General features: G+C 40.1%; 1 protein-coding gene across 3 annotated transcripts; it reads left to right on the forward strand.

The window, feature by feature from the left end:
- Positions 1-8,023: 8,023 nt before the first annotated feature.
- LOC104612523 (stem-specific protein TSJT1-like) lies at positions 8,024-11,551 on the forward strand. 3 transcript variants are annotated; one of them, XM_019200290.2, is made up of 6 exons: positions 8,024-8,318; positions 8,736-8,825; positions 9,952-10,192; positions 10,266-10,386; positions 10,790-10,899; positions 11,163-11,551. In XM_019200290.2, the coding sequence occupies exons 1-6, from the start codon at positions 8,116-8,118 to the stop codon at positions 11,196-11,198; spliced, it is 801 nt and encodes a 266-aa protein (XP_019055835.1). In that variant the 5' UTR covers positions 8,024-8,115; the 3' UTR covers positions 11,199-11,551. The 3 variants fall into 3 exon arrangements, with proteins under 3 accessions (XP_019055835.1, XP_019055836.1, XP_010278269.1); XM_019200291.2 differs by having other exon boundaries at positions 8,742-8,825; XM_010279967.3 differs by lacking the exon at positions 8,736-8,825 and having other exon boundaries at positions 8,026-8,318.
- The last annotated feature ends 1,010 nt before the right edge of the window (positions 11,552-12,561 follow it).

A 12,561-nucleotide genomic window follows, 5' to 3' on the forward strand; every position in this document is an offset into this window, starting at 1 on the left:
AGTTCCATCAATATTCTTTCCTTCAAGATTTTTCATAAGCTTCAACCCAACTTCTGATGGTGTGGTAACAGGATTGCAATTGCCCATTTGAAACCTGTTTAGAATGTCTCGCTTCTTTTGAGAAATAAATATTCCATCAACAGATTGCACTATTTCTAAGCCAAGGAAATAATGCATCAGTCCAAGATCAGTCATAGCAAATTCCAGCATCATAGACTTCTTAAAATTTTCAAACATGGCTTTATCATTTCCTATATAAATCAAATCATCTACATATAAACATGCAATAAGCAATTTTTCTTCGTCTTCCTTTTCTATGTAAAAAGTATGCTCATATGGACATTTTTGGAAGCCTTCTTTATGGAAATAAGCATCTATACGACTATACTAAGCTCTAGGTGCTTGTTTTAGTCCATATAGAGCCTTTTTTAATCTATAAACTTTATGTTCACTACCAACTTTTACATAGCCAGGGGGTTGATCAATAAATACGTGCTCTTGCAAATCTCCATGTAAGAATGCCGACTTCACATCTAGTTGGTAGATTGGCCATGAGTTTTGAGCAGCCAATGCAATCACTAATCTGATTGTATCATGTCTGGCAACAGGAGCAAAAACTTCTTTGTAATCCACACCAAACTCTTGTTTGTAGCCCTTGACTACCAATCGTGCCTTGTACTTGTCAATTTCACCATTCTCCTTCAACTTCGTCTTATAAACCCACTTGACACCGATTGTTTTTTGACCTTTTGGAAGAGTTGATAACTCCCAAGTGTTGTTTCTTTCTATGGATGCAATTTCATTATCCATTGCCTTTTGCCACTTTTTTTCTTTGACTGTTTCTTCAAAAATTACAGGATCACAATCTGAAAATAGAGCAAAGTGTGTAAGTGGGTCCTCGGGTTGATCAATTCCAGCTACTTCATAATTAGTCATCCATGTAGGTCTTCTTCGTACACGTTGAGGCCTTTGACCTTCATCTACTTCAGTTGTTGTTGCAGGTGGACTATGAACATCTGGTGGAACATTTTGATTGGTTGTTGGTTGTTGCACATTTGCAATAGACTACTACCTTTTCTCATCATCTTCACCATCAAAATCTGTTGGAATTTGTTGTGTTGAGTTGTCACTCCAAAGCCAAAACTTTGCTTCATCAAAAACAACATCTCAACTGATAATGATCTTCTTAGTGTTAGGATTATATAGCTTGTAAGCCTTTGACTGATCACTAACACCAAGAAAGATGCATTTTTCTCCCTTGTCATCTAGCTTTATCCTCTTTTCATCTGGAATATGAGCATACGCAATACACCCAAAAATTCTGAAATAATCAACTGTTGGTTTTCGTCCACTCCATGTTTCCTCCGGTGTCATATTTTAAACAACAATTGTGGGGCTTCTATTCAAAATATGAATGCTCCAATTGACTGCTTCGGGCAAAAAATTCTTTGGAATGTTGCTCCTCAGCAAAAGACTTCGCACCATATTCAAAATAGTGTGATTTTCCTCTCGCAAACTCCATTTTGTTGAGGCGTGTATGCTGCTGTAAGTTGCTTCTTGATTCCATGGATCTCACAAAAATTTTAAAATTGATGTGAGTTGTATTCCCCACCACAATCAGTGCGAAGTATTTTTATTAGGTTGCCAACTTCTTTCTTGACAAGCACTTTAAAATGTTTAAAGGCTGCCAAAGGTTCAGAATTTTCCTGTAAAAAATACACCCATGTTTTTTGACTAAAATCATCAATAAAGGCGATTAGGTATTTTTTACCTCCATTAGACTATGGATTTATTGGTCCGCAAAGGTCAGAATGGATCAGCTCCAAAGCTTTCTTTGCTCTCCATGATTTTCCTTGCGGAAATTGATTTCAGTATTGTTTGCTAACACATTCTTCACAAACTTGTTGAGGGCATTCAATATGAGGAAGCCCGGTCACCATATTTTTCTGTTGCAATGTCTTGATTCCACCAAAGTTTAGATGCCCATAACGAAAATGCCATAGCCATGCCACATCTATCAATCTTGTAGATAAGCATGAATGAGCAGTATTGTGGAGATATAGTGGGAACATTCGATTCATGGTCATGTTGACTTGAGCAATTAAGCCCAACTTTTCATCTCTAATTTGACAAACTCCACATTTAATAGACACCTCGTATCCCTTTCCTTACAATTGACCGATACTTAGCAGGTTGGTTTTCAAATTTGGAACAAAAAGAACATTGGAAATTGTTTGAGTAACACCTCCTTTGGTTCGAAAAGTTACCTGCCCTTTGCCCATGACCGAGAGTTTAGAGTTGTCTCCAAACTTCACATTATCTCGAAAGGATTCATCTAAGGTAGAGAATGCAGACTTGTCTCCACACATATGATTGATGCAGCCTGTGTCTAGGTACCACAAATTCTTATTGGTCTCTTCCTTTGCATAACAAACCATCAACACTGATACTTCTTCTTCCTTTTATGCAAAGTTAGTCACCATGTCCATAGGACAAATTAGTTCGACATTCTGGCTGATAATGCCCATATTTATGACATTTAGCACTCAACATTAGACTTATCTGCGGATTTTGGTTTATAAGTAGTTGAATGATGGCCTCCTCTTCCTCTACTCCTTCCTTGAGGTTGATTATCCTGGTGCTGGTACTGTTGTTGATTTCCACGATCATGGTTTCCTCTGCCTCTGCCTCTACCACGTCCTCTATCAGCTCTACTTGGTGTAGAATGATTTTCGGTTGAGGCCTTCAGTGCTTGCTCCTCCTTTTCTTGTTGATTAACTTTCTTCTCATGTACCAACAAAGATCCTTGCAGTTCATCAATTGAAAATTTATCAAGATCTTTTGATTCTTCAATTGAACAAACCACATAATTGAATTTTGGTGTCATTGAGTGTAGTATTTTCTCTACAACAGTTATGTCCTCAATCTTTTCACCATGGACACCCATCTTGTTGATAATCACCATTGTTCTTGAGAAAAAATCAGACACGGACTCTCCTAACTTCATTCGAAGCATTTCGAACTCTGAGCGAAGTGCTTGAAGCTGCTGCCTTTTTGCCTTCGTTGATCATTGAAATTTTTTCTTCATAGAATGCCAAATCTGCTTGGACGTTTCTTTGTTGAGAATAGTCTCCAAGATTGAACGATCAATTGCTTGAAAGAGGTAGTTTTTTGCGTTCAAATCTTTAAGCTTCAGTCCTTCTAACTCTGTTTTTTGGGCATCTGTGAGTGCTCGACCATCTTCAGGTGCTGCTACACCAGACTCTACATTCCAATACTCTTTACACCTCAAGAAATTTTCCATCAACATGCTCCAATGGTCATAGTGACCATCAAAACGTGGAATGGCAGGCTGCACGAAACTATCGGAAGCCATCTGATACTACACAAAGGAACAGGTGAAATAGAAACAAAGCTACTGTTGTACGCACTCCTATCTCACCTACACTCTTTCCTTTTTTTTACTCTTCCTCACTTTTGTCAGGTAGGGTTTTACTTTCGAAAATGGCTCCCAAAAAAACTCACTATTTTATTAACCAAGCTCTGATACCACTGATAAAATTTGAATGCTTGATGCTTGATAATTTTATTGAACAGAAAAGTGCCTTATATAGGCAGTACATCTAACAACTTAGCAAATAGCTAGGGGTTACAACTGGACTATTAACGTCTACGTAGACCAAGTAAAACAAATGTAGAATAAACAAACTAATAACCACTTCCTAAATACTAGGACAGAGAAAACGATAAACTTGACAGCAAATAGACTTGGTCTAATGAAGACCACGTGACTCAACACTTGCGACGGTTGTGCTGAGAGGGAGAGAGAACGAAGGGCTCGTCGCCTCGCCGAGCAGTATTCAGGCAAAACAGCAATGGCCGCAGTCATTCTCTCTCATTCATCCCATACTTCCTTCGAATGAAAAACAGCGGCAATGTCACTCCTCCAGGCGATACTTCGGGCCAAACAACTCTTCTTTCTGAGAATGGAGCAGTAGCGATGATTTTGTCGTCAGAAACGCTGAAGAAATCACCAAAAAAAAACAAGATTTTAATCAAATCACAATACAGTTTGGTGATCTGGGGTGACTTTAAGAATATCACCAAAAAATAGCTTTATGAAAGCTTCATCACCGGTTTCGGTGACTACTCAATACCAGTTACTTCATACCAAAATGATCGGAAGCAAAAATAAAAAAGAAACATAAAAAGAAAGAAAATAACCGGGGGAATTAATGACAATTGGACTTACTTGATCTTGAAAGGGAATACTTGAAAAAGGAGAACAAGAGTCTCATAGTGGCGGCAAACTGTAGATTCTCCGGCAGGCAGAATCCGATGTTATGAAAGCGGTTTTTAGGTACAAAAATGACAGGGATGTAAGTGCTGAAATCAACAACATGTATAAATAGGGGTAGAGTTAGTCAATTGTGAGAAACAGTAAGAATAGCGTTAATCAATTTTCAAACAATAAAGGTACACTTAGTCAATTAATTAAACTATAAGGATAGTTTAAGAAATTTACTCTTTTTTATATATATAACTTTTAATAATTTACATAAAGCCTGATTCATTGTTGAGCTCAAGCTGAGGCAAATTCAAACCTACAAAATTTTGAATTGAGCCGGTTTCAAGTTAGAATAATCTAATATTCAGTTTGGCTTGAATCCACCCCTAATGTTCCTTCCTTAAACGGAACAAGCTTGTATTAAAAAACGACACAAATATTTACTTAATCCATCTCTGCTAGTAGAACCGTAGTAGATTAGTAGCAGTTGTTGTGACCCATCGACCCCGATGCATTTCTTACTTATTTATGTGTTTCTACAATATACATATCTGGGTTTGCCTCATCAACGACGTCAGTCAGATTCTCGGGGTCCTATTTTACTGTATATATCAGAAATAAAAGAATCGAATTAAGATACTATCAAATCCATCACTATGTCATCGACCCTAACACGTTGCAGCACCTGATCGTGATCGGGCGGCTATGGCCAAAGGCCAACTAGGACAGTAGTCTAGAGTTTTGATCTGGAGCTGCCGGTACTCACATCAATAGGCATGGGCGGGCCCCACTTTTAGCATGATTGATTGATGATGGATTGTGCGATGGTGAAAGATTAGACGAATAGAATTCAAGATTGAAGAAAGATTCCGCGCACAATCTCCCAAACCTTGGGCCGTGGTCAAATACCGGGGGCGTCACAGTTTCTATCTATATATATAGAACAGATTCCTACGATGCTTATCCACTCCACTGATGCATACATCAGTACACACGTCATCCTCTTCTGTCTTTGGATTCTTATTTCCACTCACCTTCCTGGTCCCTCCACTAGTAGTTTTGCTGGATACCATACTCTTCTACATCAGTATACGCACCCATTTTGCCACGTCATTCTTCCATGTGGCAAAATGGGTCCATATTATTGCCCACACTTGTACAAGTAGTTGTCTGTATCAATGATGGGGTTACATATGGGACAGTTGATCCCCGATCCTAATCGCGGTCATGATGGACGTTGGGGACTGGGGAGTCGATCGGGGTGGGGCTTAGGGGTATAAGCGATTTATGATTTAGTCAATCCGATTTGCCGAATACTTGCAAATTATTTGAGTGGCTCGTGGGCTTAATTAAGTATTTATTGATGTATTATTTTTTAGGGAGAATGACTAATTAGTTCAGATCAAAATTTTATAGCCCCAAAGTACAGGGAGAATGCATCTTAATCGTGAATTAATATTAAATTTACCGGCAAGATGTGATTTATAGGGAAAAAACAGGCTAGTAATAGGGGGGTTGGAATTCAAAATTCTGCATCGGATATTTCCGTATTTCTCTGTATTTTTTAATATAATTTTAGCACGAGAAGGAGCTCCACTTAGTAAAAACAAATAAAATTATTTGTTAATGTTTGGTATAAATAATTGTTAAGGTATTAACTAATAAGTATGTAACGTACCGGGGGTAAGGCACCATGTTCCCCTCCGACACGAATACCCGATATTTTAATTTGTAGTTCGTCTCTCCAGGCATATTAGTACTGTAGACTGTAGTAGGTTCAGGTTACCACGTACCGTCAGAAAGATTACACGCAAAACTTGGTTCCACCCACAGTTTTGCAATTTTGTAAGACTACCCACTTGGACCCCGTCTGTAATTTCTTCTTTGTTGCTATAATATATATAAAATAATATAATATAGCTGCTTTTGGACTTTTGTGCATCTCTATTGTACTACAGCAAAATGGAGCGCAAATGCGCAGGTTAGGGAGGAAAAATATTATATTGTACTTTGTACGCGCATGCATGGACGTGAGGAAGTTCAGACCCAATATTGTCTCAACAAGCCATTATAGTTGAACATCTGTTCACAGGCCGGGTTTGGGCCGGCCCGGGCTTTACCTCTTTATAAATAAGAAATGATTAGATCTGAGCCTAATCTTGACCTATATAAAGCTTGAAGCCCAATTTGGATAGATATTTCGTAATATATTATTTATATATTATTATTATATTAAATATTATATAATACATTTTTGCTATTAATATTATTATTACGTAATATTATATTTTTTATTATGTATATATTATAATGTCGACTTGAACTCAAGCCAAACTTATTTGGAAAAGTTTAAGCCCGACCTGATAAATAATTGGGCTCAATTTTAGAGCCTGAACTCTAGCCAAGGGTTTAAAATTTGTTTAAGCTTGACATAAAACGGATCGGTCAGGGCCAGCCCATCGGGTTATCCGACCCATAACCAAGCCACTTAACAGAGATGTTTCAAATGTGCGACCGAGCGAATTGTTGGGAGCGTGCTGTTGGTAGCAGATGCATATCTGGATGCAAGGTGAAGTGATCAGACAATCAGACCTAGCTCCATAATAGTTGGTCCCACTGCTCCTAGCAGATCGGGTAGATCCGCGTTGCACCCACTACCTGATTTTATGTTTTTTTGGAATTTAAGTGGATCCTTTGGGTGGCGGAGAGACCCCCTAGGTGAGTGACTGCTTGAACATTCGATTCGTTTGGGACTTCCAGCACTGCCACGTGGAACATCTTAGCCGCTGGCATGTGGGTCCAGGCCAATAATATACTAAACATTTTTCCACGTGTAGGAATCTGAGCACACCCTATTTCAACGGGTCCCACACCTCTCCAATCAGATGGAATGACTATAAAATTCTATGATGGTTCGGATGTGATAGAATGGGCATTTACCCTATTTAATAAAGCGGCACACTCCTAATACTATAGGTCAGAAATGATTGTTTTAAAAGACGAAAATACCCCCATATAATAATAAGTAACAACCCATGGGAGTTGCAACTTACAACAACCGACAAAGCTGGACCCTTGATCTCATGGACTGGATAAGATCACCGTCCAACTCCTGAATCCTTTCGTATTCCAATCTGACGGTTCCTTATTGGCTTATCTCCATATCCCATGGCCGTCCCGTCAGGTCGTTTTGGTCAAAAAGATCGGGTTGACTCTTGAGACCATGTGCTCCAGATTCCAGATGCCTCGCTAATAATCATTGTCTGCCCAAATCCTCGTGTGTAGCACGCGTGTGCCACTCAGCACCATTTCATCAAAGTTGACTTGTAGACAACTCACTTTGATGCAACTTGACGTTGAATCTAACGGAGGTGGCTTTCGTGTCACCCTTCATTGATGATGGACTATGTTCATCTTTCCTGTTTGCGATCCACGGTAGGATTCCTAAATATCTGTGTAAAAAATTCTCTCTGTCTTTCTTTTTCGGTAATACAAGAAAGAGGTATAAAGAATTTAAAAAAAAATCCCTAAAAATATAGAGGCTACAGCTTGACACACAAGGCCGGAGGCCCCGGTAGCTCCGTAGGTCGAGCGGATGTGGGGCCACCCCTGTCCTTTTCGTTTTACACTCAAGAATCATCTCCTGTGTGGACCGCACTCCACATGCCCTCGTCCTTTGTCGGTGCAAATGGACATTAATACCCTCGTGACGTTGCTATAAATGGAAGCGCCTCTTTTCTTAGCCAATCTCATTCCCGTGTTTCAGCTCTTTGCATTTCTAGAGAGAGAGAGAGAGAGAGAGAGAGAGTTGAGAGGAGGAAAAAATCATGTTGGGTGTGTTCAGCAGCGCTATCGTGACGCCACCTGAAGAGCTGGTGGCTGCCGGATGCCGGACGCCATCGCCGAAGATATCCTCGACGGCGTTAGTGAATCGGTTCCTCGAGAGTAACACCTCCGCCGTGTCGCTACAGATCGGGGACCATGTTCATTTGGCGTACACACACCAAAACGAGTCGGCGTTACAGCCCAGGTAAAAATCCAGAGACTAACGCCTCTCGAAACGGCCGTTCCACATCGTCGGACCTCAAATTCCGGCGGGCGGCGGCACTTGCCAGCGCCTGTCACTAAGAATCTGGTGAAATTTTAATTTGTTTTTTAACCCAGATGATCAGTAGTCAGTACGCCAAAAATCAGCACGATTGAATGATTTCAACGTCTGATCAATTTCAGGAAAGTTGGTCGAAGAACGTACAGTGATCAGATGCTCTGGATCAGTCGATCGTGTTGATGCGTAGGACAGTAGGATATCGGTGTTTTTTAACCCCGATATGCCGATCAGTTAATCATAACCGCTTAAAACCTTCCAAGTCTTTTGGAAAGTAGGAAACAATCTAGGTGGTAATGATCTTACAAACAATATTCCGTTTTGACGCTAGAGATGTCCTAGTTTCAGGGACGTGCAGCATCTGAGCCAAAACGAGAGTGAGAGGATCGGCGATCACACTCGCGCGAGTCGTACAGGCCTTCATCCATCCATGTGTGTTATCTATAATTGACGGCTAGATGCCTAGTAGAATATGGGACCCACTTTACATCATTGGCATATGGCTGGCCCCACTTGATGAGTGCCAGCCGGCAACCGACAACCCTGACAGAACAATCTCCTCTTGTTTTGTAAGGCCACATTTTGTCATTTTGTCTAGTCTAGTGAACTACTTGTTGAATTATATGGCTTCAATTCGGTCCTGATTCGTGTCCAAGTAGATCCGGCCCAGATCCGACCACAAATGGGCAGTGGATCCGACTCTTGTTCCGGATCAGGTAGGCACACTAATGCCCTGTTTGTTTTCACTTAACTGGTTAAGTGGGTTTATCCAAACAACGGGACAAGTATTATGGGCAGAAATTATGTAAATAGCTTCGATGCTGGTATGCGTGTGCATTTTCACTTATCTGCTTAAAGAGAGAGAGGCAAGAGGGGATTAGTGTTTTGAATAAGTGATACTCTTTAAAAAATTTGTTTATTAAACTTAATACAGCCGCATAAAAATGCAAGAATGATTAATTATCTGATTAACTAATTTATCATACTAATAAATAAACAAAACTTAAATATTAGAAATTTTTTTTTGAGATATGTCCCTTAAAAATATCCCATCTTCCATTGCTAAAAGATTAAGGCTTCTGACACGTCTTTTTGTGTGGTTTTTTGGTTGTTTATAAGATGGGTAAATTATGTCACAGTGTTTTTCTGTTTGGTTCATAATAGATCTAATTGTTAAAAGGCAATATCTTGAAAAGACTTAAGAAACCCATTTTGGGTTAATTTTGAGAAACTCTAAATGGAGTTTTTTGCATTTTTCTCGCTTTATTCTCGTATAGAAAGATTTAAAAGGACATGCGATAATCAAACTTACTTCGAATTATTCACATTTTCATACAAAAACTAAATGCATCTTTTAACTATTAGAACTATTAGAAGATCTTTCTAAAAAAATTTACCAAACGACCCAAAAATGTAACTTTTTGATACAGTTGCAAAAATATTTATTGAGTAAACCTCTATATGGTCTTCACGGGTCTCAAGCCAACCCGATTATGACTATCTGACTGAACCGGATAACATTTTATTTATTTTTTCTCTTTTTGATGAATGAGTGCAGATCATTTGCTGTAAAGGATGAGATATTTTGCATGTTTGAGGGAGTGCTGAATAATTTGGGGAGCCTGAGGCAACAGTATGGGCTTGCAAAGTCTGCAAATGAGGTAGTACTAGTGATCGAGGCCTACAAGGCCCTTCGAGACCGGGCCCCATATCCACCAAGTCATGTGGTGGGCCATCTCATCGGAAACTTTGCATTCGTCCTGTTTGACAAGTCGACATCCACATTATTTGTTGCTTCGGTAAGTAGTAATCATCATCATCATTACCATCTCTACGAACAATTTGGCTAAACACAATGATATAATGTAACAGGATCAATTTGGGAAGGTGCCTCTATATTGGGGAATCACTGCAGATGGGTACGTTGCCTTTGCAGATGACGCCAATTTACTGAAAGGTGCATGTGGCAAGTCTCTTGCATCATTCCCTCAGGGTAATCATCTTCATCCCTACTCTTTAATCTTTATGTTACATTGGCCTATTTGGAAAGAGTTCGGATCTACTAACTACAATACATTGCTGGTTATATTCATCCATCCGCACATTTGGAACATCTCTTCTATTTTATATAACGGGTATTGAATAATTTGCAGGCATGAGCATCCAATCACACATTGAGAACATCTTCTCATGAATTTAAAATACATGTACAGGAGATATTCTCGATGTGCAATTAGATTCCGTGCTTGCAGAGTTTTTGCTTTCAAAAACATGTCATGGGCACCAGTGCTTCATCTAGAGGAATCTACTATCGGAGCCTTGCTTTTTCTTTTATTTTTTTGATTGGATTTCTTGTTTCTCTAATTCTGATTGTTTTTGCCATGAACGAATTACAGGATGCTTCTACTCTACCGCACTGGGAGAGATCAGAAGCTTTGAGAACCCGAAGAACAAGATCACTGCCATCCCAGCTGCGGAGGAAGAGATTTGGGGTGCCAAATTCATGGTGAGAAATATAAAAAACAAAACGCGATCTTTTAGGCTTTGTTTGGCTTGAAGGAAAAAGTAGAAAAAGGAAAGCGAATGTAGGAAAACCTTAAAAAATCTTGTATAGGTTTTCATATCTTTCCCTTCTTTTCCCTACTTTTTCCTTTAAATCAAACATAACCTTAGTTAATTTTACCAGATTAATGAATATTAGATACAATGCACCAAAATTGTGCCCATTTTCTTCTACTAATGTCAAGAATCCTTTGGGTAATGTTGCAGGTGGAAGGTTCAACAGTTCTTGCAGCAATGAAGTAGACAATTGTCATTTTTCAACCAATGCACAGGGCTTTTTATTTTATTTTTTTCAATCCATTCGGAGGTAGATGAAGGGGGAGGGGTTGTTTGCATAAGCTTGTTAATACAAGCGTGTAGTGGTTTTAATGTAAATACCCAAGTGAGAGTTGGTGAGGAAGTTGGTAGAGTAGCTGAGGAAAAGTCATGAATGCAACAAGTGACAACCACATTAATTTGTAAGCATGGATGGATGTATGTACGAGTGTTGTTATCTCAGAGCTAATCCTTGACTTATCTTTCCTAGTTACTTTAATCAATGTACAGTTGTTATGCTCTCTCTACTCATAATAAACTCTTTAATTAGTAACTGGTAATCCTAATTAGTCTTACTGTTTAGCTTTGTTCTTATTACTGATGTTTCTGGGTTTAAGAACACACTAGAAATGCTCCACCCAGGGATGGACTTTTTGGACCTCTAGGGAGGTGTTCTGTACTGTGGAATATTCTGTGGATTGCTTGGTTCTGAAACAATGCGTACCCCTTTTAGAAGGTGTTGGACAATATGGCTAACTAGTTCGGGTTTTAATCACAACACATTGATGGCCACGTTCACCCATTTGCACATCTGGAGCATCAGTTGTATCTTATATCGCCAATATTTTCAACATGCAACTGGATGAGTGTGGCCAACAATGCATTGTGGTCAGCAGATCCAGACTCATGGCTAATGGCCACATCAATAAAATTGTATTGTATTTGCTAATGTGATTATTTTTGTTTTTAAAAACAAAACCAGCCATATTAATCAACACTCCACCATCTCTGAATGGTTTTTGATAGAGGACAGTTTGGCCCAACCCCATGGGCCTAAGAACACGTGTGCATGACCTGGCTTGGTGAACAGTTTAGTCAGACAGTGTGATCTTGACTCAACGGGAAGGAAACGCCAGGTCGAAGACTGACAACTCACCGAGGATTAACATCTCGGTAAGTCAGTCTCTCGCCTAGCTCGGAGAGCCCGGGTTCCCCCCTAAGGAACCCCAAGCTCCCCCCCGGGAGGGAGCATCTCGGTGCTTCGAGGCAAGGACCGATCTGCCTCGATGCAGCCCGGTATGTGGCAGCTCGGCAAGCTGCGTGAAGGAGGGCAAGAGGATCTCTTGCCCGACCGCCGTACCCGACAAGTCTGGGGACAGCCATGTCCCTCGTCAAGCAGCATCGTGCCTGTCACATTTAGAAGGTGTCTTACACCTGACAAGCACGTACCCAGCGGTGACGGCCCCGCGCGTGCCACTTCAGCCCTGCCAATAACGGCTGTGGCAGGTTGGCAGTGGTGGTTATACCTGCCCTGTCAGAGGCCAATGGGCCAGAGGTAACAGATTTCTGC

This window comes from Nelumbo nucifera, chromosome 4, assembly GCF_055504915.1.
Source record: "Nelumbo nucifera cultivar China Antique chromosome 4, China Antique-T2T, whole genome shotgun sequence".
NCBI classification, from domain to species: Eukaryota; Viridiplantae; Streptophyta; class Magnoliopsida; order Proteales; family Nelumbonaceae; genus Nelumbo; species Nelumbo nucifera.

Coding starts and splice junctions, on each gene's coding strand:
- LOC104612523 (XM_019200290.2), top strand. CDS start 8,116: ATGTTGGGTGTGTTCAGCAGCGCTATCGTGACGCCACCTGAAGAGCTG. Junction 10,387..10,789: donor TCTTGCATCATTCCCTCAGG/GTAATCATCTTC, acceptor AACGAATTACAG/GATGCTTCTACTCTACCGCA. Junction 10,900..11,162: donor TTTGGGGTGCCAAATTCATG/GTGAGAAATATA, acceptor GTAATGTTGCAG/GTGGAAGGTTCAACAGTTCT.